Source organism: Tiliqua scincoides, chromosome 2, assembly GCF_035046505.1.
Source record: "Tiliqua scincoides isolate rTilSci1 chromosome 2, rTilSci1.hap2, whole genome shotgun sequence".
NCBI lineage: Eukaryota > Metazoa > Chordata > Lepidosauria > Squamata > Scincidae > Tiliqua > Tiliqua scincoides.
The window spans coordinates 122,970,571-122,998,085 of record NC_089822.1 but is presented as its reverse complement, the minus strand read 5'-3'; the positions used below and the strand labels follow the sequence as shown (position 1 = coordinate 122,998,085).

Sequence of the window (27,515 nt, the reverse complement as noted above, 5' to 3'; positions counted from 1 at the left end):
TCAGGCGGAGCCCGCCCCTCTCTTCGCACAAGCCCCAGCCAGTCCCCGAGGCAGGGCTGAGCGCAGAGAGCCGCCCGGTGACGCGGGGTAACTAGCGCGCAAAGGGCAGGCAGGCAGGCGGCAGCCGGAGAGGAGCACGACTGGCTGGCTGGCAGGAGGGAGGGCAACAGGGCTCGGGGGAAGGGCTGGGGGAGGGCAGGCAGCAGGTGCCTCCTCTCTGGGGGCTCATCGTCTTTCTCTCTCTTCTCCCCGCCTGGCGCAGGAGAGCCCACCATGGAAGTGCCCCACCTGGACCTGCTGGAGTCCCCCGAGGGCTGCCCCTCCCCCCTGGAGCTCAAGTCTGCCCCCAGTAAGAAGATGTGGGTCAAGCTGCGGGCACTGTGAGTACGCCTCTCTGGTCATGGGCCTGCACTCCTCCTCCTCCTCCGCTTCATCCCAAGCCTTTCCAGGTTCCTTGCACCACCTTTCATGCTCCAATGTCCACCTATGGGCTGGGGCTGGGGCAGGGGGGAAGAATACCTCTGAACCACGGAGCATTGTTGCTGATGGGAGGGGGAGGACGGTGGATGGCTGGGTGGATGGATGGCACACTTTCCTCCTCTACCCCCACTGGGCTTTCTAGACTCTGGTCAGGGTTGTGTGTATCAGTGGCTGCCTGGATCCACCCCCCCCCCCCAATCTGATCAAGCTTTTTGTGTGCCCTGGCAAGTTTTATGGTGCTGAATTTTCTGTGTGTTGCTGTCCTTGGGTACTGCCAGCCCTCACCACTGGGAGGGCATTTTTTTTGCCGCAGCAATTAATAGCATTTGATGAACAGTCTCCAGTTAGCATGGTATGACCCCCTGTTTCCTGCCACCAGGGGTGCTGATTGATTTTTTAAAAATTCCGTTAGCATGAGAAGAATGTAATTTGTATGTTCGCGGAAGGAGCATGCATTTAAAGCTTTGTTGATTGTTGCTGTTGTCCTTTTTGCATCTCATGGGGTCTAGAAACTTGAGAGGCGTGTGGGCAGCCATTCTCGGCCCCATTATTCGCATGGCTTAGTGCTTCATCCAAAGCACAAGAAGTAATATTGTAACTGAAGGAAAAGCATGGAATGCTGCTTAAGTTTGTAAGGGGGTCTGTCCTTTTTTCCGTCTGTGTCCCCTCTTGTGTGCAAAGTGGTTAAGAAACTGAGCAATGAATGAGAGAATCTTTGGTTCGTGTCTCTCCAAGGTTCAGCCCACAGGCTGCCTTGGCTGAGCCTACGTTTTCTTAACCTCACCCCCTCCCACTCCATAACATGGAGAAGATTTGACCTACCTTGCAGGGTGTTTGTAGGGATTGATAATATAATATACATGAAGCACTTTGAATGCTCTGAATGTACAAAGTAGCAGCAAAGCCCTTGTGTGGTTGGAAGTGGAGGATGTGCTATGGCTGCAATCCTGGAGGAGAGCCTTTGGGTTCAGCAGGACCAACTTCTGTGTAACATGAGTAGGACTGTTACCCAAGAGACCTGTGACTGAGAAGCATCTTTATGCTCTTTAAAAGTGACATTTCTTTGACTTGCATTGCATGCAAATGTTGCTATTAGTAGGGAGTGGGCCATAGTCCGCTACATTTGGTTGCAGGGACTCAATTTCTGACTGAACACTTGCCTCTTATTTCGTAGCCACATGAAGGTTGTGAGGGCTCTTTGGGAATACAGGGGTGGGGGATTATATTCTCAAAGAGTCTTCTTTTTGGAGGGGGTGAAGGAATAGCATGAAACAACTTAAGGCTGGTCGCTGTGTTGCGCCAATAATCAGTCTCCAATGAAGCTCTCCTGCATATGTCCATTCAACCATTTTTCAAGCCTTCTTAAAGTTCAATGCTGCTAGATGATCACCATTTAGATTTGCCTCCCTCCCCCACTAAGGAGGCACACCTTCATACCATAGTGGCCACCCAGTTCACTAATGTCATCTTACCTGACGTGCATTGCACATGGAGGACTTGAGCAAACAAATTGCAACATAAGTGAGCCCATGGATCAGATAGTTGGCCCATCCATTAAATTTGTGCTCTGGTTACCATGTGGAACCTAGCTCACTAGGGATCTGGTGTGAGCCCCATGGGATACTTTGCAAATGAGTTCTGTAGGAATTTCTCCGAAAGCCTTCCCACGGATGCAGTGTGTTATGTCAGAGCCATGTTTCAACAACCAGAACGCAGAATTAACACCTAGCAGCAAGTACCCAACACCTTCAAAGGACTCGGTGGGATGAGCTTGTTCACCTGTCAACAAGTCTGAGTGTAATTAATCAAGAGTGTTTAAGGAGGGGAGAGCCCTTGTAGAGTGGTAATAATGTGACCCTGTTGGAAGGCATCAGAAGCTACAAAAGCTTGTTCTGCTTGGAAAGCTTCCTTGTAAGAAAACTACATGTTGGTAGACTGGAGTGGCTGGATAATGTTGGGTTTTGAGACAGTGTGATGTAATGTTTAGAGAACTGGTCTAGGACTGGGATACCCCAGATTTGGATCCCCTATTCAGTCATGAAGCTCTCTGGGTGATTTTGGGCCACTCACTATTACTCGCTCATCTTCCTTGCAGTTGTGTTCTTGGGATGAAATGGGGATAGGGAAAACATCTATGCTGCCTTGAGCTCCTTGGATGATGATGATAATAATTAATAACAATATTGTTAATAATAATTGTGATGAGGGACTGCCCAAGTTCAAAGTGCTCTGCTCACCTTTGAAACAAACGTGGGAGGCCAATGGGTAAGCCGATTCTTTGTTTCTTTTGCTTTCTTGGTTAGTTATGTTAACATTTAGATGTGGTTAAATTTGCAATCCATGAAAGGATGGGAAAAATCTCTAAGTAATATTTTCTCGCCCAGGATCCCTCTTCCCAAGTCCGGTAACATATAACAATGTCTCATTTATCCTCTGAATCATTCTGGTGGAATAGGTTGCTGTTGGAGCTGGAGAAATTCAGGCTGAAAGGCTACTTGGGACTTTTTCAAACACTAGTTATTCAGTTGCACAGCTAAAAATGTGAAGTGTGAATGTGACAAACCATGTGTAGTACAATGAGCTGGGTTTGTCCACAGCTTCCTAGCGTGTGGCAAACTTAGGATTGCACTTGCGTAATGTGTGATCCTAGTTCTCACTGAGGTGGTAAACCTGTGTCTGGACTGTACCATTTCAGACTGCAGGTAGGGACTCCCTCACACATCCAGAAATATTCTTCTATGTAGAACACTAGGATATTAGAAAGGTTTTAGCCTTTGTGTTTCCCTGATGTGTTAATTTTCTATGTGCAAGGATTATGTGGTCGTGAGATTTTGTGGAGGAGCTCTCATCTGCAGTCTGAAGGCCACACTAGGTATGTTTTGAAGACACATGGAGTGTCTCTTGACTTTTTAAAAATTTTTTTACTCTGCCCCTGGAGGGGAGGGCTCTGAATTTGGTCAATGTGGGGAAAGAGGGTGTTTAAACGGTTGACATAGGGCCCAATTCTATCCAATTTTCCAGCACTGGTGCATCTGCGGTGCAGCCCCAAGGTAAGGGAACAAGTGTTCCCATATCTTAAGGAGGCCTCTGTGACTGCCTCCCCACCACAGGGTGCAGTGCATGCCCCATTGGCATGGCTGCACTGGCACTAGAAAATTGGATAGGATTGGGCCCATAGGCCATTTTCTCTATCATATCCTCTCTAGTTGTTTTTTCCCTGTAGGGGAAAGATGCATGGACCCTGTATCCTTTCCCCTTTGGGTTGGAAACTTGGGGGGGGGGGGACTGCAGCAAACTAAAAAGCCAAATACTGTCAGAGGAGACTCCCATGTGTCTGGTTTAGCCTAGTGAAGTGGCACAGATTGGCCACAAGCTTACCACCTCAATGAGAACCAGGCTACGATTGCTGCAGAGGTGCTGAAATTATGCCCGTGTTTACTGCAGCGATGACGTACTGGCATCTTTCAATTCTTGTATCTTCAGCTTGGATTGCTCATGGATGTTTGAATATATGAGCGTCGTTTCCGTCCTTTTTATCTGCTTGCTGTGGAAAAACAATGGTGGACCCACAGCTGTCACATCTGCCTCATAAAGTGTGGAGCCCACCCCAGCCTGTAGTTGGACTGATGCCTGAACTGAGCAGTCTCCCATCTAGCATCTTGGCCTGCTGGGTTATACTGGCAATGGCAACTGCAATAAGTGGGGTGAGGCAGAACGCTGGAAGAGGCCGGGGAGGGTGCAACAGTGGAGCCACAGCTGGTCAGATTTCTTCTGGGATAGATAGGCTTCTGAAATGAGATGCAAGTTGTGTGCGAGGGCAAGGTGCTTGGGATGCGGAGAAGTCCCAAGGAAGTTTGCATAGAAAATATGGGTTGTCCTTGCTGAGTGGTGTGTGTGGTTTAAAAAGGGGGAGGTGAAAGTTTAGTGGAAAGAGGAGGCAAACCCCAAAGGTGCTCAGAAAGTTGGTTCATCACATTGCTTATCCTCCAAGGAGCTTGGCGGCAGTGTGTCTTCACCTGTTCCATTGTATCCTCACAACTGCTTTGTGAGGTAGGTTAGTCTGGTAGGGAGGTTCTTGACATCTAGTAAGTTTCATGGCTGAGCAGGAATTTGAACTTTGATCACCCTGTAAGCCAGGGGTGGCCAACCTTTCAACATTAGGACTCCTGAACCTTTAACATTTGTGTAGAGGAGGAAATTTCAGCAGGTGCAGCTTGTCAGATGACAAGCTGTGCCTGCTGAAATTTCTACACGGCTGTAAAGGTCCAGGAGCCCTAAGGTTGGCCATCCCCTGCTCTACGTACTGTGCCGTACTGGCAAGAAGTTCAACATCTGCATCGCACTATTGTTTTTTCTTTGAGAATGTTTGCACATAGAAAATCTGAAGACACTGTGTCCTCTGAGGGAGAGAGAATTGACTTGAAATGCATTAATGAGACTTAGGATGTGTTATAAAATAAATGTAATTTTCAGCACCTTTTGGGGACTTGCTGCCTGTCATTTCAAGTTCCACTTGGTGCTGTCTTTCTTTTTTTAAAATTTTATCTTGGTATCTTGAAAAGCCTTCTTCAGAAAAGGAGGGGGAAGCAAAATCTGGAAAGCAAAAATCAAATCCCCTTTAGCCAGTTCGTGAGTTCTTGGATAATTCTGAGGTGGGTGGGATGATGGTTTGTTAAGAATGCCTGAATACTTCTGGCTCAGAAATGTATTGACAGCTTTTCTTTTGCATGAATGGGAAACTGTGTGTGTGTGTGTGTGAGAGAGAGAACAGTCAAAATACTGCGCAGTGGCCAAGACAGTTGCTGCAGTCCAGCTGCACGGGATTTGAAATAGCATTGCACCTACTGCCTTTAATTTTTGTAACTCGTTCCCATTGGCTTGGTCTTCTCCCAGTGAAAGCTTGAGTGACTATTATGCTCGAGTCCTATTTTTCTAATAGTTGGTGAAACAGGCATAGAAGGTAGAAAACTTGTAACCGCTTTGGAGAGAGGCACGTTTCAATTTGCTGTTATTTTGGGGTTGCTATGGGATATGCGCTTCTTTTTGCAGTGTGTGCAGTTTGTGGCTGCTGCATAGTGTACTGGAAAGCCCTGTTAACCACATTTCAGGCTTTTTCTCACTCCCCCCCCCCCCCGCAGGAGAACTTGTGTGTATTCAGATGCATGGCTTGTGGTCCAGTATTGGAAAATTGCAGTAATTGAATGGTACACGGTATGGGAATTATTGCCCTCCAGAGCCTGTAAGGGAACACGCTTTTGTTCATGATTCCTGAAGCCTTTGCTGGTGGGACCCAGCTCCTTGTCCATCTCCCCAGTTCCTCCATTTTGAAAGGGGCAGCCCAATCCTAACCTACGCTGGAACAGGCAGGCCGACTTATCCAGTGTCACGTACCAGCCACCTCTATGGGGCTACCCTGATCTGTGCCAGCTAAGGCTGCAGTCCTAACCACACTTTCCTGAGAGCAAGCCCCATTGAACAAAATAGGACTTACAGGTGCAGACTATTTATCCACGGATTTTTTTATTTGCAGATTTGTCTCAATGGGGTGAATGGGGTGGGGGAATCGAAAGTCACACACACCTTTGCCTCCTTTGCCCTGTGCTGGCTTATCGCTCCATTTCCAGGCAGCCCAAAACACTGCAAAAAGGCAGGGAAATAGCCCTGGAAGAGGTTCCCCTTGCAAAGGAACAGTAACACTCCTGGAGCCCCTGAGCCAGCAAAGAGACTGAAGATGGGAAGGGGGAACCGAAAATCTCTGTAGCCAGAACACATGCAGCAAGGTGGAGTGCTCTCTCTCTCTCTCACTCACTCTCACTCACACAGGGGCAGTGTGGTAGCAACAGATGGGATTGCTTTAAAAAACCCAGGGAGTGTTTGCCAAATTCCCCCCCCCATTGAGATGGTGCAGGCAATCACCGACACAAGCAACCCCCCCCCCCCATGGTGCAGGCTATCACAGACACAAGCAAGCCTTCCTACCAAGCAAAGCATGAGATTTAGCCTACAATCCTCTCCACACTTTCCTGGGAGTAAGCCCCATTGACTACAATGGGGCTTACTTCTGAGTAGAAATGCATTGGGCTGGACTCTTAAAATATCAGCATCCCATGTGAAAGAAGCTGGGCAGCTGGCAATGGGGAGGGCTGAGTACGGAAGGGAGGGGGATTGATGCCTTAGTTTCCTTCCATCCGGAAGTGTCAGGCTGCAGCGTATTTGCATAACTCTATGGAATTTAGCACAATGCTAATTTTTTTTGTTAATCGTGGCGAGTCATGGAACGGAACTAATGCGGATAAATAGGCTCCACCTGTACTTCTGAGTAGACCTGGTTAGTATTGTGCCCTAAATCACTGATGCAAATCCAAGTAGCCTGGTTTAATGCTGTGCTGGCTGGGAAGGGGGTTAGGATTTGGCCTAAGTTGCCCAGGTAGATCTCACGCTTCTCCCAGGCTCAATCTGCCCACCCTCCTGCCACCCTCTCCAGCTCCTGCACCATCCTTCCTATACTGGCATGAACTTGCCAGGTCTGAATCTGCTGCCAAGATGTCAGCATGCATCCTGGCGCTGGCCAATCTCACTTGCAAGGAGGCTCAAACATGCTTTTAGTCATGTTTATGACACTCCTGAGTTGGTGCAAAGGACTTGCGCTGGCCCATCTGCAGCTCTGGGTTACACTCTTAGGGTGGAATCTTAATCCACTTTCCAGCACCGACATAAGGGCAATGCAGCTCCCAGGTAAGGGAACAAGCATTCCCTGACTTTGAGGAGGCCTCCGTGAGTGCCCCCCAACTGCAGGATGCAGCACACGACCCATTGACACAACTGTGCCAGTGCTGGAAAGTGGGTTTGGATTTGGGCCTTAGTTTGATTTTGGCTTTGAGGAGAAGTGTTTTCTATGATAGCCTATGAAGTTTTTTGCCTGCTTTGTACATTGTATAAATACCAGAAGGCAGTTATGATTTTTTGTTTCATCTGGTACTCAGTGCAGTTCAGTACCCTTGGTACTCAGTGCAGTTCAGTACCTTTCTTTACTTGCATTATTATTATTATTATGCTAGCTGTAGGAAGAGTTTTGCGAGCTGAATGTTCAGGAGTGAACGTCTTTGCCATGAAAAAAGAACTTTCCTGATAAACCTCCCTAAGCTTTATGTGTTTAAGTTTGTGTGCTACTTCACTCATGTTGGTGGTCTTTACAGGCTGCTTTGTTGATGGTGCCATTTTTTTTTGTCTTAAAAAATCAGCAGCTCCCTTCAGAGTATGCAGCCAATGAGATTCAATGATATGCTGTTGTCACTGTTACTCTGATGACGCATTTTAAAAATGTCACCTAAGTAACAGCCAATCCGGACTATGATGAAGAGCTTCTGCTCGAGTTGCTACTGCCTGAATGCTAGGCGTTGGCAGATTTGCTAGGTGCTGTATACGGTATATAGGAAATAGTATGATATGATCCCTGCCCATATGGATGAGACACGAAGGAGTGGATGGGAGAGAAGGCCAGAGAATGTCCATGGGGGAATGTTCCTCCTGTATGGGGGGGAATGTTCCTTCTGTACATTCGGAAGAAAACGGGAGGTTCCCAGCTCTGTATTTCCTTTGCAATGTTAGTGTGTGGAGGGGAATGGGACTGTGTCATTTGCAAGGAAGAACTCATGGGCAGTGCTGAACCCATCCCCTCCCCCGATCATTTTTTCCATAGAAATCCTTCCTCTATTTTTCTCCCAGGCTGCCTCCCACTGACTCCCAGGGGTTGGTGTTGAGCAGTGCCCTTGCATTTGCTGTGTTAATTGGTTGATGTGTGTTTAGGAATCCAGGACTTGTTGGCACAACAAGCAGTTCTGCTGTGAAGCAATGTGGTAGGGGATCAGTCAAACAATAGTGGAGGAGCAGGTGCAGATATGGTTGGCAGGCACCGAACTGGGGCTTGGAGAAGGGATTTGCTGAAGTGCTTGAAATATAGCGTCAAGGAGAAGATCATTGCTGAACAAGTGGCTGGGTCGCACAAAGCCCAGTGACAGAGGAGAGCAATGACTGGGAATGATTTCAGGACTTGAAACCAGTGGGATATATTTTTTTCTTCAGAGTTGAGGTCTGTCTTCAGAAGTGATCACTGCTTGCCAGGAGTACCTAGGTTCCATTTGCTGCTTGGACATGGGTTGTGCAGGGTTTCCTTTTGTGCTTTGACAATGTGATGAAAGAAACGTGTGTGTGCAGGATGGGGAAGTGATGTCTCTGAAACAAACCAGTGTCTGCCCTTGGACAGGCAGTGATGCACATAAATGGTTGTGGGAACCACTTCCTGCCTGGGGCAATCTCATGCTGCAATATTAGGTACGTGATTACCAGACCCAGGTGGGCAGCACCATCAGCGTGGTGTTCTCTCTTTGCATTTCGGAGGCAAAGTAAGACGTTCTTTTTTGCTTGGCCCACGGCACTATTTAAATAATTGAGCCTGAGCTGCTTTCTGCTGACTTGACTGCAGTTAATTCTTTGTATTTTTAATGATGGTTGTTATGCTTTTCATGTTTGTTTCTTTGATTTGAATAGTTTGCGGTTATTGTACTTCAGGCAGCTTTGTCATAATTAAAAAAAAAATCTGGGGAAGTGGAAATAAAGCTTAGTAAAACATTGTGGGACTCTTATTCCCCCCCCCCCCGGCGCTCCACCCCTACGAGCTGCCTGATGACAGATCAGAGAAGACATACATGTTTGGTCCTTCCCAGGCCATTCTGGGATTTAGTGCACATGTTCACCATGACACGGGATTGCATGAAGAAGAGGAGGGTTCTCTGAGAAGCTGGGCTTCTGAGGCAATTGGAGAGGTTGGTATCATGTGAGCAGGATCACACTAGCCCTCTCTGACCTTGAATGCTAGCATAGTTCTCTTACAGATCCAGCCCAACCATGACCCTGATGATGCCATTTGTATCAGGTGGCAGATGGTGAGGGGAATGGTGAAAAGGGTGAACAGATGCATACCGCCACTGCCCCTCTCTACACAGAGCTGGCCTCCTAAGCTGCCCCTTCCTTTGAGTGGGCTCCGTAATCAAAGCAGGAAATGTGGAGCACTGGAATTCCTCCCAAAGTGCCCCTTGTTTCCTGCTGTGTGTAAAGAGCCCATGTGGATTAAGGAGTGAGATTGCCATGCGCTGATCCTTGGAGTGCAGTGATCTAGTTCCCTCAGCCTGCTGCTTCCTCCACCAGGCTCTTCAGCCTGAAGGAACAATGTGAGATGTCAACAAGAGGCCAGACCACTGCACTCTGAGGACTGGAATGCAACAATCCTGCTCACTTACCTGGCTCCTTCCTCCAGCTCTTGGCTCAAGGCAGGAAATGTGAAGCACACTGGAATTGCTCCAGTGTGTTTTGCATTTCCTATTGTTTAAAGCAGATCCCTCCAAACCCCAGCCCACAGGCTGAATCCAGTGTTTTTGAGAATCCTTCACCCCTAATGAGCGGTGCTTATCATTCCACTGCGCTGGAATTCTGGGCACCAGATCTGGAAGATGTGATGCTCTAGGCAGTCGCGTCTGCCCGAAAACCCAGGTGCTATGCCTGCCAGGATATTGGACCATAGAAGCGACTGCCCAGAGCATTGCATTGTCTGGTGCCCAGAGAAGCCACAGTGTGGTGGAACAGTAAGTGTAGTTTGTACTGGGGAAAGCATTCCTGGTACACAGTGGTCTCCAGTTTGGAGACTGCTGTTTTAAAGAACCTGGTATGGGAAGGAGCAAGGTTGCTCTTTGCTCTGCGCAGGCTCTTTGAGCAAAGCAGGGAATGTGATCCCAGCATGCTTTGCATTTCCTGTTTTGATTCAAGGGCACGTGTGGAGAGAGAAAGGGTGTGTGTTTTGGGGGGCAGCAGTAATATTGAGGAGGGAGGGTATGAGCAGGGCACCTCTCTCCATTTCTCCTTATCTATGGGGATGGTGGGCCCTTGCTCACTTGGCCTGCCCTCTCATTCACTGGGTGGCTGGATGTGCAGGTGTGACAAGATTGGGCAGATTTGGGCAGCAAGGAGGCATGGACAGCCCTCCTGGTAAGGGTTAACAGCACGTTAGCTCGATAGTTCTGCGATGTGAATGAAAATGTGAATTTAATGGCATGATTGCTGTAAAGCTTTTGGCTTTAAGAGAACATTCGGCTTATTGCTGTGTTGATTACTTTCATATTGCGGGGTTGTTAGTATATTTTCTGTGTGTTAGCTTAGCATGGAGTTCTTTTGGATATAGTCTTTTGAGCTAGGCTAGGATTCTTTTCCTTTGTTCTTGTTGATGATCAAGTCATTCACTGCTATGGGTAGTGGGCACCATTGCAACATTGTTTAAGCATGGTAGTTAAGTTCTATAGGAGTAAGTGGAAGCTGTTTACTTATGTGTGGGGTAGGACCACAGTCCCAAATGCTGTCCTAAATTACAGCCAGTCTATTTGTGTATTGTCTTCCTACAAGTACTGATTGTTGGTCACACAACAGACTGATGGAGTATGGGACTGAAATTCCAGATTTGAATACAGGGAGCTGAAGCTAAGAGAGTGGTTTGGCCAAAGCCATTTATTGATTCAACAGCTGGTTGGCTCAGGTTGAGCCCTCATCTCACCCACCAAATCAGGCTGTAGTGGAGTAGCTCTATTGTGGAGTAGTGTTGGCTGCCAGCACCCATTAAAATAATTGTGAAATACCTTGGGATATGGTGAGGGCTTGCTTGGTGGGCCAGACCAGCACTGGTGAGCACTGTTATGCTATTGGAACAGCGCAAGGGGAGAAGATTCCACAAACCAATAAATGGCTGTGCGCAGGGGTGCATACGTACATACCTATCTTTGCACACACCACTGTATTTCTTGGGAAGGAACTTGGTGATGTAGTCATAGGGGGATTGGATTTTGGAGGGGTCTTGATTTCCTCTCCTTCTTCCATGCTTACCCTAGGTTCTGCTAACTGGTATTGGCCCATCATGAGGTGTGATCAAGTGGAATGCCTTGGGGACCAACTCCACATATGATAACAATCTCCCTGCATGCCCTATCAACGTCTTTTTTTTAAAATAACGGATGGCAAGGAGTACTCTAGAGGGATAACTGTTTGTTGCCCTGCAAAAAACAGAGCATCTAAGGATGCCTTAACGATTAAAGGGTGGTTCAAACAAATGTCAAGGTGTGATTGTGCTACTGATTGTGTAGTTTTCCTATCACCTCTCCATCTGCCCTGCAACTTGTGTACCATCTCTTCCTCTTCCTGGTTCCCTACAAAAAGTAGAGAGGGTGGAGAAGGGAAGGAGGGAGTGGGGAAAAGGGAGAGTGTTTGATGACACTGAGCAGTTCTTCTTCCCACTTCCCTCCCCCACCCTTTCTACCTCTTGAAATGGCAAACAGGGCATTGGGGAGGGCAGTTGCAGGTGAAGAAAGAGACACCACCAGTGGTTCATCAGCTCAGATGTAAAACACAGTTTGCCCAAATGGTAGTCAGCAAGCCAGTTTCAAATTGTGGTTTTGGACCCTGGTTTAGTGGTTATTTGCAAACCATGGTTTATTGGATGTTACTGATTGACACACTCTGGTAAACGGTAGCTTGGCGCTATGCCTGAACTATTAAAAAAATTTATTGTGACACAAACTTTTCTGGGCTAGAGCCAATTCCATCAAAGGCATGATGACAAAGTCCAGATGGGTCACTACATTAAGCTTGTTGCAGCAACATCAGCAAGGTTTTTTTGCTGTCTTAAAGAATGACTGACTGTAACATGTTGGACTCTTATCAGCACTCTGGCTGAACAAGGTTCACTTAATGAACAAGTGCTATTAGTGGTGCTGGAAATTACAGCTTGGGCTTTCCCTTGACTCTTTCCATGAGAGTGGCTGCTATACTTTACTCCCAGTCAAAATGGCTGAGGTTATGAAACTATATGGCTGCAAGTGAAACGTGTTGGTTGGTTCAGCAGACTATTGCCAAAGCTGCCTGGAGGACTTGGCAGACTTCTGAGATTTATCACTGGTAGTAGTAACAATAACTATTTGTACATTGACACTGATCCTCCTAGGTTTGTTCCACGAACCAAGCCAACTTCCTCCTGCATGTGCATGTTAAAGTCATTGGGACTTAGCAGATGACTTGAGATGATAGGTGCCTTATAAGAGTGTGAGGAATAAGGCTCTCCCCAATAGCTTACCGTCATCATTACAGTCTCCTGTACCTCATGAGATCTAATCAATCAGAGGAAAATACATTCCTCCCCATCCTTTTTTTCTGTTATCAGGAAAAGAAGGGGGAAGTGATTGTTCTGTGTGTGTGTGTGTTTCTTTCTAGAATGGGAAGCTGGGCAGTTCTAAATTCAAGGCAGGCAGCATTTTGTTTTCACTCTCATACATCCTGACACTTGCAAAAATCCAGCGGGATGGGCCATGATTATGTCTCAAATTAGGAGCTTATGGTTCGAGAGAGGCTTGCCCCAGGCTGCCTGAAGGCCACGGCTGTTTCTATCCTGCCGAAATAGCCTGCAACTTGCTAGCATTGCCCGCAGCTGTGTTCCACGGTGCATGTACAGAATGTGTAGGCGAGCAGTGAGTCAGCTCCGGGTTCCAATTTGTGTAAGTTGTTATTTGGATGACACTTTCCCCCCCTCCCCCCACAAGTCTATAAGCACATTCTTGGTCACTGTCAGCGTTTTCATTTTGTGCATCTGATATTATTGTGGGTTCTAGTCCACAATAATATAGCTTATGCCACAATGAAGGCCTCTAGTCTGTAACGTAATGACACTGGCTCCCTGACTACAGATGTGCAAGTCACGGAGGGCTGCGTCAGTGCTTTCTTGCAGCCGTAGTACATCCTTTGTGGTGCTTTTTGCACAGGTGCAGTAGTGCTGAGCTGGCTAAAGCTGGCCATTTCGAGGTACGTACTTTCCAATTTCCAGACAGACCCCCAGAACAGAACTGGTATGTATGTTGGGGACTTAGTGTATCATGGTCTGCCTCTTCCCTCTCCCCAGCACCATAAAAGCTTGATCTATGGAGCCAGCCATTCTTAGATGCAACTAAGGAGATCTGCATGTGGAAACAGGTTTTCAAGCATGAAGCTCAGTTGGACCAGAGTTGCCATAAATGGAATGCGTACCTGAGCACAGGGGTCTGCTTGCACTGTATTGCTTGCAATGAAATGCACATCTCTGGATGTGATCCACTGAAAACAATGCATTGTGAAGTGGCATGTGGCTTAGTGCATATGTGGATGTGCATCTGATTGGTCCTGATGCAGCTAAGGAGACTCATGCTCAGAAAACCTTTTTTTTTGTACATGGATCACCTGAGCTGGGCCGGGCCTGGGATAGGGCTATTGCTCAGTGGTGAAGCATCTGGAGAGGAGGAAGATAGGGGGGCAGTAGCTTCTTCTTGGATTCCCCCCCCCGTAAGCATTGTTTTTCCCCCTAAGGACTCGACTAGAAAAGCAATGTTAAAATATTTTCTTTTTTCTTTTAAATTTTATTTTAAATTTAAAAAATACCAGAACCACCAGGGGTGGGTGGAATATGAGAGACTGTGTTATGTTGTGGTTAGTTTATTGGACTTGGATCAAGGAGAGCAGAGTTAAAATTCCCACTCAGTCACGGAACTCACTAAGTGATTACAGGCCTGTTGCATGTCCCAACCTGTCCTACTCTGCAGGGTTGTTAGGATGAAATTGGGTTGGACCACGTGCATTGTCCTGTGCCCTGTGCAGGAAGGGCAGGATAAACATGTAGCAAAAATATAAAAGGGTGGGAGCAAACTACACTTTTGTGTGTGTGATTAACCAGGTGTTCTGTGCTGTGGTTTGTAGTGTGTTTCAGGTTTTGTTGCAGGCTTTTGGGGTGAGGGCAAAGGTTGATTTAGAATTCCTGCATAACAAAAGCATAAGCAAATCTTAAACAGGTGCAGTGTGGCTCAGACCTGGTCCAGCCAGCTTCGAAGAAACCCATATCAAGGCATGAAAGCATCTATATTTGGCAGCCCAAAATGAATTGTGTGTGTGCTCCCCCTGCAAATAGGGTATGTAGCCTGTAGGTGGCAGCGTTGGTGAGCGATGCTGAACTGTTTGTCCTCCGCTGGTATCCTTTCAGTGGGGAAACTGGCAATGTAATTTGCACAAGGGCCACTGCTTACATTTTAGCTTCCTGCAGGACATTCTTCAGACTGCAGGTGAGGGACTGAATATTGGCATTTTCCTCACTTAAAAGTTCGGTGCATTCAGAATTAGCACTTTAGAGACAAGCTGGGTTAGAACTTGTCTGCTACGCTAGTTTTGCATGTGTGGAAATGTATGTTTTCATGTTATGTGTGTTTTAATGTATGGGGAAATTTATTATGTTACAGTTGTTCCTGTTTACACCCCACCTTTCCTCTGTTGAACTCAATGACTATTATGTGAATGTACCTTGTGATTTAGGTGAGGCTAAGAATGCCACTTTGTGGAAATTTGAATGCTGATCTCCCTTTCTAAAATCCAGCCACAGCACCTCCCTGGCTCTCTTGCTCAAACATTTGATTCCCCCCCCCCCATTATTTGAAATGGTACAGTCCAACAATAGGTATTTCATCCTTGCAGGCTGGACCTATGAGCGCCTTTGGGATGTGACCATATTGTGGCAGGGGACAGGAAGTGCTGCCAGGCCTTGCTCTGATGTGCTCCCCCAAACCCAATGCATGTGCTGCCCCTGAATCAGGAACATTTGCATCTTCTAAGCCAGAAGGAACCGTGTGGGGAAAACTTTTGTCTTGGGCCAGCCCAGGAGTGGTATGGAATTCATGTTTTCTTTTCCATCCTCCCACCCCCTCCCCACATGTTGTTTCCAAAGCGGCTTTTGGAAAGGTGTTCTGACTTAGGCAAAATGAAGAGGCATGGCAGGCTAGGTGACTCCCAAGGTATGTAGGCATGGTGGGATGTAGTGCAACTTGATTTGTGCCTGCCCGGCTATGAGAAACCAGTGCAGGTACTTGAGTAGAGTCCTTCCAGGCTGTGCTCTCTAGTGGTTAAGGCAAACCAGGTTGAGTCACATGTGACCACTTGTGCAAGTTCTGTTTTACAGTGGGGAGGCAGTCATGCAAGCGTTTTGATGCAAGTCAGGAATGTGGTTTGTGGCTTTAGAAAAATAAATAAATCCAAATGTCGTTGGTTTGTGATTGACTCATGTCAGGCTCCCACTTGTTGTCTGATGTAGTACATTCCCCATAGGGCTGCCCAACATGATTAGCCTGAATGACTAGATTTGTTTCCGAAAAAAACAAGACCCACTGTAGGAATTCTGCACCTGCTTTTGCACCATTTATTGGACCGTTGACTGCAGACCAGGGAAACAGTGATAATCACTCCCCCCCTTCCTTCTCTCTCCAGTGCATTTCCCGGCCTCCTTTCCTCTTGTTCCCATGATATTGGGACACTCATGCACCCGTACAAACCAGCTTCCCTCATAGCTATGGTTTGCCAGCTCACTTCTGGTTTTCCAGACTTGGAACTTTGATTAGCATTAACCATAGTTAGTGTTGGCACATAAGAGTGAGGAGCCATGGTTGATGCCGGGAAGGGAACGGAGGGAAGAGTCGGGAGTGTGCATTCATTAGCTGGCTACTGATTTGTAAATCATAGTTTGCAGGGCGCCAGCAATAATGTCCGTGCTGGACCATTGACCAGTCTAATTGCTCCGTCACCTAAATATGTTTAATCTTCTCCATTTATTTTTGTTAAGCAATTCTCTAGACTGCAGTGAGATGATGGCAGTGTAATTCCTGCTGTCCTTCCATCATGCCGCCTGTGTCTCTCCCTCTCCACCTCCCTGGCCCGCTGTGGTGCTGTCCTAGCTAATGGACCTGCCTGGGAGAGAAGCTTTCATTTATTGTGTACAGCACCCGCTTTAGGCATCAAAAACTATTTGGCATCAAACGGTATACAATTTTTTTTTTTTTGGTAAAGGGAGGCATTAAAAGTTAACAGAATCTTTACACCGGAGGTTGTGAAGCAAATGATTTCCCTCCCTTTAATCTTTGCCTGAATGTATGCGCTCGTGATGTGCACCCATGATGGGCTGTTGCCTTTGAAACGGGAGGAGAATGCCTGATTGTGTTTCAGCATTTTCCGCCTACTAATTCTCCATTAGGGTATGGGAATAAGGCCCTGGTAGGCAGCTTCCTTCCACCCCCCCCCCCCCACGGCACTCCTGGTGGGTGGGAAGGTATGTTAGAAAGCCTGGAAATCATTGCTTTGTATCAATCTCTGATGCTTAGGAGAAGAAGAAAAATGGCAGTTCAGTTTCTAGAAACAAAGGTGCTGGGGCTGGGTCTTCATTAAAAGAGGTATTCTATTTCTGGAAAGCCATGCCTCCCATTTCCAGATGTGTTGGGGTTTGCTGTGGTTACTCACTGGTGGGGGAAATGTCCTCAGCATGTGCTCAGAACCACTGCCTTAAAAAAAATTTCACATGTTCCAGGGCCAGCCCATGCAGTTTAAGAAAGGGGGGGGGGAAGATTGAGACTGAACCCTGCCTTGAATTAAGGCTCCTGGTGTAAAAGTATGATAGAAGTGATGGGCCTGGGCCCCCTTCAGGCCTGCCTGGACTCTTTGTTGGAAGCTCTTGTCCAAAGCTCTTGTTGCCTGAAGGAATGGTGAATGGTGGCTGAGGAGATGTGGCACTTGGCTGCGGGTTGTTTTGTCCCTGAAGACTTACCTGGTGCCTTCTCAGATGTCATTTGGACGAAGACCTCTTAAGTTTTTCAGTCCTTCTAATTCTTTAAAGCTGTGGTAGCTTAGTTTCATTTGCTGTTCTTTCTTCTTTTGTGCGGTGGTGTTTTAATATTTGGACTTTTAAACTCTGCGTGCAACCCTGAGAGCCCTTACAGAACGAAGGGCAGTCTGTACATGTCTTAAGTCAGTTGATAAGCAACGTGTCTGTGGGAGTGGAGTTGGTGAGACGTGTGCACGAAGGTGCTCACGTGTTCTGTAGTGAGATCCTGGCCCGGAAAAGGGGTTCCTGAGCTGAGCTCTGGCTCACGTGAAGTTCTGTGCAGAAACCTGAGTTGGGGGCAGGGAAATAAATGGGCCGCCACCATCCTGCGCATGCCTCAGTCTGTCAGGCCTGGGTTTTTCGGCTGATGTTCCCAGCCACTGTGCCTGTGAATGCTGGGATCTGAAATGTTACTGACCGAATTGGGTACAAGGGCTCTGGTGGTGGGTTGTTTGGCTTCCTGCCTCCTTTCTTGAGCGGTCTACTTTGTGCGTGAGAGAGAGAGAGAGAGAGAGAGAGAGAGATCTCCTTATTCCTGCCTCCCCACTGTGCTCCTCTGCCCACGGAATCCATCTGGCAACGGCTCCGGAAAAGGGGCAAGCTATGTAGGCTGGCTGCATTCAAGCTGTCCACAGGACAGAGAAGCCCCAGCAAAAGCACGTTTGTCTGCAACCTGACGGCATTCATCCTCTTTCCCCAGCTGATTTTTTCCATAGGTCACTCTGACTGGGAGAGCTTGGTGCAGCCTTGCCTGGGCTGGACTCGGTAACTGCACTCCCCGCTCCTATGCCCCAAAGCCCACCCCGGCTTTTGGCTGTCATTCTCTGACGTTCCTACTGTTCCCAGGCTGCTGGTGTTGACAGCTTCTTGATATCTTTTCTGTACTTTGCCATATTTGTTTGCTTTGAGTCTGAAATGCCCACAGTGTGTTTCATACTGGAAATTTTAGAAGGCTGTGGCGACTGCCTTACAGTTCAGGTCTTGTGCCAGGCAGTGATGTGAGGGGTGAGAAAATGCTCCCATTTGCCGCTCTGTTGCTAAGTGAATGGACATCCGCAGTCACAGCACAGGGCTCAGTGTTATTTCCATCTGTGTTGTTTTTTTTTTTTTTAAAGTTGGGAAACCTACATTATACTTTGCACCTCTTGGTGCAATCAGGGCCAAGCCAAAACTACTAATTTTTTTTGTTTACTTTTTTTGGTTCATTTACACTCCATCTCAGTTGATTTCATTTGCCCTCGTTGATGTCCTCACTAATCAAATTTAATGACCATTTGAAGCAGTGACATCATCCCATTCATGGTATAGTTCCTGACGGACTGGAATTGCTCAAGGACTAATGGCATGGAAGGGAGAAGAAGGGGTAATAGTGGCATCAAACGGGAATATTCATGCCAGCGAAATGAAAGCTGCCCTGTGAAGGTGCCTGTGGCATGTACGTCTCTTTTAGGCTAGAGGCATGTAGCCTCTCTTTTAGGCTAGAGGTCTTAAACAAGACATAGTATCTTGTATGTGAAGTATTCTAACCATGCAGTTTCTGTATTGCCATCATGACTGATAGCCATTGATAGTCTTGCCTCCATAAACATGTCTAATCCCTCTTTTAAAGCCATTTCAACCAAAGGTCATCACCAAATCTTGTGGCAGTGATTTCCGTAAATCAGTTGTGCATTGTGTTGAGGGCCTATTTTTCTTTTGTCTGTCCTGAATCTCCTGTCATTGAATGCTTCTGAGCTGCGGTACTGATTGAGAGAGGGATAAAAACTTCTCTGTATCCACACCAGGCGTAATGCTATGACGGATCGCATCCCCACTTTTTGAAGGCAATTTCCACAACTTTTAGGGCACCATTGTAAATGTTGTGTTTTGTAACTCCCTAGACACATCCAAGTGTGTCGTGAGTCCATCTTCTGTTGGATATCATGTTGCTGAATACATCTGCTTTGCTTTCCAGGAATACATTTTGCAACAGCTTGACTCCCACTGCGGGGTTGAATCGTCCTTAAATTGATTTTCTATTTGTTCTGCTTTTCCTTTTCCATTTGCAAATAACCCAACTGCTCCTTGGCCTCGAGTTCCAGCATGGGAACTCTGCATAACTAAAGGGATTTTGTGTGACTATAAATAACCAAAGCTGTGATGCTGTTGGAGGAACAGTGAAGGGCTGGTTCTCACATTCATGCTCCTCACAAGATGGTAAGTCAAAATTTAAAAGTGGCACTCAAAGGCTTTTTGTTTTAATGGAAGCCATTCACACATTTAGCTGTTAATCTTCAAGTAAGGTTAAATTAAGGGTAGGGAAACAAAGTGATGTTCCTGCATGTTTGAATAAGCCTGTTTGCATGCGTCATTCTTTTTGGGCTTGTTTGCATAGGTTAGAGTAGGACTGGCTCACAGGGTTTTTGTGTAGCTCCACCTCTGCAATCCCCTTCCTGTGCCAGCTGGGGGACAGATCACTTCCATCCTGGTAGGCAGCCAGCCTAGGGCAACACGAGAGAAAGAACCATGATCAGAGATCTCTAAGATTTCCTCAGTGTGCAGTGGAAGTAAGATGAGTATTTGGTGCAGGGATCCTAATAATAATAATAATAATAATTATTATTATTATCCTGAAGTTGCTGTTTGCAGACCTGAGATGAGCAGAATCCACCGCAGGCAGGCTTCTTTCTCCTGTTCTGCTCATGTCTCCTATAGTTTTTGGAGCTCTTCACTGGCTGCAACCTATTCCTTTTTTCCATAGTTGAGGTTTTGTTTTTTTTAAATCAAAACATTGGGCGAATCAGGATGGGCTAGCAGCTGGTGAAAGGCTGGTATCTGAACCCTCTGTTGGAATGCTCAGAGAGCCCCTGAAGGTTTCCGGAGCATTTCGCGTTAATACTCAAGGGGCACAGATTATTTTTGGTATGATTGTAAGGCTGTTTTGCTTATTTGTAAACAGTGTAGGCAGTCCAATGTTCTTTTCACTCAAGTGAGGATGGATGTTCTCTGACCTGGCTGCTTGGTATAGTAATAGTGTCTCTGGAAGACTCTGCCTGCCTGCCCTCTTTGGCTGGTGGCCGAAGTGGCTTCTTGTGGTGGCTGAAGTGGCTTATTAATTTGGATGGAGCTAAATTTGAGGAGAGACCTGGCAAGGTCATTCCTGCAACCTCTGAGCAGAGCTTGAAAGCACCAGAGCTGCTTCAAGATCCTTCTTGCCTCCCAAGAGCAAAGCTCTTGAACAGAAAGAGCCGTGTACGTGCCCGGTGAATGTTTATAGCATCGAACAGCCTCAGAGGGGGATCAACCGTCCCAGAAAGCCTTGGTGACAGGTGACAGAGCCCTGGGGAAGTTGGCACATGCCAGGGCTCAGGTTCTCTGAAGGTTGCTCCCAGCCCAGATGGCAAGCACTCCTTTATCCTGCATTCTAAATAAACCAAATGCCTTCTAAAGTGATAAATTATTGCAAATAAGAGACGAAATTGTATCTGCTGCAGTGCAGAGTGGCAGTCAACTTCCCCTCAGCTGTGAACTCGAGCAAGCTGCTTATCCTCTCAGCCCTAGAGAGGGCTTTTACCATAGAGATGCAGGAGAAGACTGATGCCCACACTGGCATTTATTCACTGTAATGACAGTGTTTGGTATAATCGTGACAGTTCAGATTGCCTGGAGCTCTCTAGAGCCAGGGTGGTGTAGTGGTTTGGGAGGTGGGCTTAGACCTGGATGATCCAGGTTCAATACCCCCCTCAGCCACAAAGCTTCCTGGGTGACCTTGGGCCAGTCACTTTCTCTCAGCCTCACCTACCTCACAGGGTTGTTGTGAGGACAAGAAAGAGGGGAGGAGCACCTGTGTAAACCGCCCTGAGCTCTTTGGAGGAAGGGCGGTATAAAAATGTGAAAAATAAAAATAGTGTTTTTCAGTCTCTGCAGTTGCTCCATGCAAACTGAGAATTTGTCCTGGACATGCTCAGCACTACCCCCTGGCTATGTGTTTCTGGGGAAGATCAATAGTGATAGCGCTGTCCCAGGAAGATTATCTGCCATTACTGGTCTTCCCTTTGGGAAACCTTTGATAAGCTTCTGAGGAACCCCAGGGTTCATAGGTGAGCATCTGAACCTTTCTTACACGGAGTCAGACCATTGGACTGTCCTGTTCCGTGACAGGACAGCAATGGCTCTCCAAGTCTTTGGAAGCCTACCTGGAGAGGCTGGAACTTGAATGTAGGACCTTCAGCGCTCAAAGAGAACTCTCTAACCCTGAGCTATAGGCCTTTCTTGTTCCAAGAACACAGTTTGAAAAACACTAAACAGAAAATGGTGACTTTGTTCTACTGGAACAAAAAAAAAAACCAGAATAGCAGACTGGTGCATGTGAGTCTTGAGCCCACCTTTAGCTGCTGCTTTCTAGGCTCTGCTCCTCGATAGATCACCTGGAGCCGCTGCTTCAGAACAATTGGAGCAAGTCCAGCTGGCCAAGGAAAGCTAGATGACTGCCTTGCTAATCTCTGACGTTAACTCACCGCTGTCTGCTCGGAGGCTGCAGATAATCTCAACTGTTCATAACGGAGCCAACAGCCAACTCCTATGTGAGTCTTGTTCCTGTTCTGCGCACCTCTTGGGTGTGGGGTTGAATGCGCTTGATGGCTCCCTGATGGACCTGTTAACAGGAGGGTTGTAGTCTCTAGTGTGCAGGATACTGGGTCTACCAGTGTGTTGGCATTATGCAGTATGGTTATGTGCCTTGTAGCAGTGGACAAGCATCTGATAGGCTGGGAAAATACTGTTCTCTTTGTTGTGCAAGGAGGAGACAAGAGGCAATGAGCTGGGGTTTTCCACATATTCTTCATAATGGGGGAAGCCCCTCTCTGGCTGCTCCTTGAAATGTCTCCCTTTCAATATTGTCAGCAGTTCTTGTTGACTGGAGAAAAAGGGAGAAGGGTGCCGTAGTAGCCAGAAAGGATGCTTTGTTCCCTTACTGCTTGTGGGCCTCAGTATTGGTGACAGGGGCTTGGGCACATGTGAACCTGAGCCAGAAGTGATGGTTGTCCAGGGGTAGCAACAGCTAGCATACAGAATTCATCATCATTTGGAAATACTGTTTTTTTAAGTAGCATGTTACTGGTCTTAAGACTAGTAAAAATGCATGGACAATGCAGGCATGGGTTAGGTGCAGGAGAGGAGAATAAGATGCTGAATTGACTGGCCAGTGGTCCAATAACAGCACTTCAGTTTCCTGCACAGCACCCTCTTCCTGTTTTGGCTGGCATTTAATCAGGTTGGGCGAAAATATTGTTTGAATCCAGTAGTCAACATTTTAATCTGCAAGTTACATAGGGGTTATATTGGGCTGTTCATTATTTTTATTTTTCACATTTTATACCGGCCTTCTTCCAAGGAGCTCAGGGTAGTATATGTGGTTCCTTTCTTCCTTTCTTTTCTCACAACAACCCTGTGAGGTAGGTTAGGCTGAGAGATAGTGACTGGCCTAAGTTCACCAGGCAGCTTCACAGCTGAGTGGGGATTTGAACCTGGATCTTCCAGGTCTAGGCCCAACTCCCAAACCACTACACCATCCTGGCTTTGAATGACCTCAAGTCCTTGGAACAGCGGAGGTTATAAAGCTATCAGTATTTGGTCTTCGTCCTTTTCAGACCATGCCTACAGAGGTCAGCTGACATCCAGTCTACCCTGACTTCATAAAGGATATCCCCCCAGGACATGCTGCATCAGTGTCTGTAGCCTACAATCCCTAAGACTTCTCTGTATTATACTAGCTGAGCCCTGGATCTCTTGCCAGTTCTTCTTTAAGCCATTTCTGCCCAACGTTGCATATACACAACAGGGATCAAATGTGTACACCTGTGGGCTGGGCAGAAATGGGTTAATTTTTATGCCTCTTTTCCTGGTTTATAATGGTACATTTTAGGCAAGTTGCACCTCCGTTTGCATGCATATACTTAGTATCTGATAATGACACTTAAATAAAAGAAATTAACCATCATTTAAAAAGTGCTTTATTGCTTGCTGTGCAGTGAAGGAGGATCATCTGCTTGCTCCATTGTGTAGCCAGATTACTTGCTGACAAATGTATTTGTGGAAATTGCTATCCTCATCATGCATCTAATTAGTCTATGTAGCCACACAGACAGAATATTACAGATATTAAGACAGTGAAGCACAGTCTCAGAAAAGCTATTTCTTTTTCCACAGCCTTCACGGTCCCAAAAAGTTTGAAAGCTGACATCTCTTCATCAAAGAAATGCTTATTTCAAGAGTATCCCTATATGCTCCCAAGAGAAACCACAGGAGATATAATTCCCTCTTGGCAGGAAATGTAAAGAAAGGAGTGGGGTGACAAAGGACTCTGTAAATCTCATGTGTCAAAATCAAGCAGTCGTTCTGGTTGAGAAAAGGAACGGAGACTACCACTTCACTATGTGACCAGCTGGTTTGACCAGGATGGTATACTAGTGGTTCTGGAGTTGGACTTAGACCTGGAAGATTTAGGTTCAGATCAACTAGGCCATGAAGCTTCGTGGGTGACCATGGGCCAATCGCACTCTCTCAGCCTAACCTACCTTGCAGGGTTGTTGTGAGGGGAAAAAAGAAAGGAAAGAACCATGTATACTACCCTGAGCTTCTTGGAGGAAGGGTAGTATAAAAATGTGAAAAATAAAATAATGAACAGCCCGATATAACCCCTAGCTAACTTGCAGATTAAAACGTTGACTATTAGATTCAAAGAATGTTTTCTCCCAATCTGATTAAATGCCTGCCAAACCAGGAAGAGTGTGCTTCCAGAACATGACCACCCTCAGACCTTAGTGAGTGTATCTGGGAAGAATGTTCTAGTGGCTGTCTGCTGGTATTCCTTGGCATCTTTTTAGATTGTGAGCCCTTTTGGGACAGGGAGCCATTTAGTTATTTGATTTTTCTCTGTAAACCACTTTGTGAACTTTTAGTTGAAAAGCGGTATATAAATACTGCTAATAATAATAATAATAATAATAATAATAATGTTTCTCCAGCGAGAGGACAGTGCTCTCAGTGGCCAGTAAGCAGGAGGTCATTCACAGCTAATCCATTCTTGATCATCCTGTCTGTTTCCTAACTTAAGGCTGTCAAACTGTCCAGCTGTCACTGTCCAGCTGTTGTCAAAGCATGATGGCACTGCAGGGGGATGAGGAGACACCTTTCAACAGTAGGCCAAAGTGGGTGATGTGATACTCCTTGACCTGGGTTGGAAAGCTTTGAGGTCGGGCCTATTTGCTAGTCTGAGTAACTGGAAAGAGAGCTCCTGGTGCCTCTCATGCTGGCTTACATCACTTCCTCACCTGAGTTTCCTCCTGAGCTTGAGTAGGTGGCTTTCAGGGCAAGGCTCATTGGGCTGGGGTTTGTGGGTCAAATCCAGTCCCTTGAAGCTACCATTCTCTTTGTCAGGTGAACTGGCTCTTGAGAAACTTTCCTGAGATTAACTTTTGTAGCCTGGGGCAATTTTGCATTTCAAATGCAGCTTGACTGGAACCGGAGAGCAAAGGAAGATAAAGCTGGAATAGCCCATTTTGTCTGTGATTTACATAATGAATCCTGCTGGAGGTGGTCAGGTGCATCAGGGCAGCGAGAAGAGAAATTGAAATTAACTGTTCAGTTGTGGCTGGACTTTTTCCAAGGGTCCTTGCCATTTCCTGTGTCTGTAAAAGCATATCCTCCTCTGGCTGCCCTACTGGTTATTTTTCTCTCTGGTAATTTTTTTTTTGTTCTGGCCCTCTATCAACACTTGCACTTATTCATTGCTGGGCTTGGCCCTTGCCCAGAATGTTTGAAGATCCTACTTATCTCCTGTAACACCCATACCTTGGGTTCCTTCAGAGCATTCTCTCTGGCTTGATAGCAGGAATAAATGGGGGTGGGGGTGGGAGGGGAGAGAATAGGAGGGTACTTAAAGATGAGCTTGGAATAGGAAAGGGGCATCCTTCCGAGAACTTGCTTAAGCTGCAGAAATCCTGGGAGAGAACATTCATGCAACACAAAGGTGCACCATGCTACAGTGTGCGGAGGAGAGATAACGGATGTGAAGCATTAGAAACAGCAGCACTGCCCAAGATAAAATGCAGAACTCCCTTCCATGCTCACACACCCATTGCACCCCAACAAAGGCTGTTGAAGATATTCTCAAAGGGCCCATGTTCCTTTTGGATGTAGAGTCCATCCTTCTGCTTGCTCATTAAGAATTTTCTTTTTAATTATTCTGATGAACTGTCTAGCTCATAAATGATGAATCTCTCTTATTAACTGGCACAGCTAAACACCCCAGTATCTCCGAACAGCTGTTATGCTGAGGTTATTTAATGAAGAGGATTTGTCTTGGTTCAGAATTGCTGGCTGATTTCTTTGAACCTAGCCTCTGTTTGTGGTACATTAGGCTCAGGGGTATGCCCTTAATCCGGCACATGTCAGGGTGTGGCATGTGGGCAATTCTGGAAAATGGATTGAAAGCATATGGTATTCTTCAAGTGCCAAAGGTTTGGGGATCTGCTTCTGGATGGGAGACTACTGCAAGTCTGTAAACTGCTGTGAGCTCTTTAGAGAGGGGCAGTGCTACAAGGCTTAGGGCCCAATCCTATCCAGCTTTTCAGCACTGATACAGCCATGCCAAAATCCTGCAGTGGGGGAGGGGGGCAGTCACAGAGGCCTCTTCAAGGTAAGGGAAAATTTTTTTGCTTTCTGCAGGACTGCATTGCAGTGGCATAGGCTCTGGAAAATTGAATGGGATTGGGCCCTTAATTTTCTTTAAGATGAGAGATCATTGGTGTCGCAGTGTATGCCTGTGCACAGATCCTACAAAAATGATTACTTTCTCAGTGGTCCATGCAATATATATGCATTCCCTTACTTATCATTAAGTAAGGGAATCATTAAGTAACTTATCATTGCTAAGAGGCAAAGAAGGAAGGCCCATAGCCAGGGAGACAGACCAGGGACAGACTGCACTTGCTCCCGGTGTGGAAGGGATTGTCACTCCCGAATCGGCCTTTTCAGTCACACTAGACGCTGTTCCAGAACCACCTTTCAGAGTGCGATACCATAGTCTTTCGAGACTGAAGGTTGCCAACTACTACTTATCATTATGATGGAGGAGGAAATTTCACTAATCAATCCATACATGTGTGGAAGTGTTTGATGTTGAATGCAATTGGAGGTCAGTTATTTTCTCACTTCTTGCCTTAATCAAAGCATAAAGGATGGTGAAAATGAAATACCGAAGCAGGGGGCAGACCAGAGGAGCTCTATAGCTCATATGCAATGTGCACCTCCACATGTTGAGAGCCCAGACTCTTCAGCACCTTGGATAGCAGCCCAGGGCAAATGTCCAGTGTGCCTGAGGGCTGAACTAAAATTGAATTAGGAGTTCCCAGCCTGAAGTTCTTAGTGGATCCCCTCTGAAAAGCAGCTGTAAGGTGTGACAGAGATTTGGATTGGAGCCATGGTCTGGGAAAGTAGGGAGGTGTATCTCTTTCCCCCATTTTTGTGATCCTGATCCAGTCAACCCATCATGAAGCTGTTGATAAATGTAGAAGGGGAAAATTTATGAGCACAATTTTTTGTGTCTTTAAATATTCCCACTGCAATGAGCACAAAAAATGAGCATAAAAAATTTATGAGCACAATTTTTTGTGTCTTTAAATATTCCCACTGCAATGAGTTGCTGCTTTGAAGGCACAATTTTAAGTCTGGGGAACAATATGGAGGGCAGGGGTTAATACTCCCTCCTGCACTGTGGCTCCAATACAGATAGTGCCTCCTTCGCCCCCAGCTGCCCATTGAAGAAGATGCTGGGAATTCCAGTCAAGAATTCCCACACAGTGTCTAGCTTGGGATTTGAAATCCCAGCTGCCAGTTAGTTGCCAAGTGACAATGGGGAGGGGGAAATTTGCACACCATCAGTGTTTTGTCAGTTGACAAGGCACTCTGCACTGCTGGTGAGGGGCTCCAATTACCAAATGGCCTACTAAAAATCACCTTTTCCCAAATTCCATGGCACACCTGCACACCACTCACGGCACACCAGTGTGCCGTGGCACAGTGGTTGAAAATGACTGTCCCACACACTTCAACCCTTGTTCATTTCTGCTTTCTGCCTGCAACTCCCCCAGCTACCTCTCCCCATTTGACTCAGCAGTTGTTCACCTCACTGATCACACCGTTCTCTCAAGAATGGCAAACGGATGTGCTCTTTACTGTTGCAAGATCTCTTTGAGCTGTACATCTACCTGCAAGGTCTCCATAGTCAAAATTAAATTGCAGGTTTATT

The 27,515-nt window shown here is 46.6% G+C and overlaps 1 protein-coding gene across 1 annotated transcript in view; it reads left to right on the top strand.

The window, feature by feature from the left end:
• Positions 1-270: 270 nt before the first annotated feature.
• PDE1B (phosphodiesterase 1B) overlaps positions 271-27,515 on the top strand; it is a 118,522-nt gene continuing 91,277 nt past the window's right edge. The window contains exon 1 of the mRNA XM_066613648.1: positions 271-380. Within this exon, the coding sequence (XP_066469745.1) occupies positions 274-380 (107 nt within the window). The 5' untranslated portion in view covers positions 271-273. The remainder of the gene's footprint in view (positions 381-27,515) is intronic.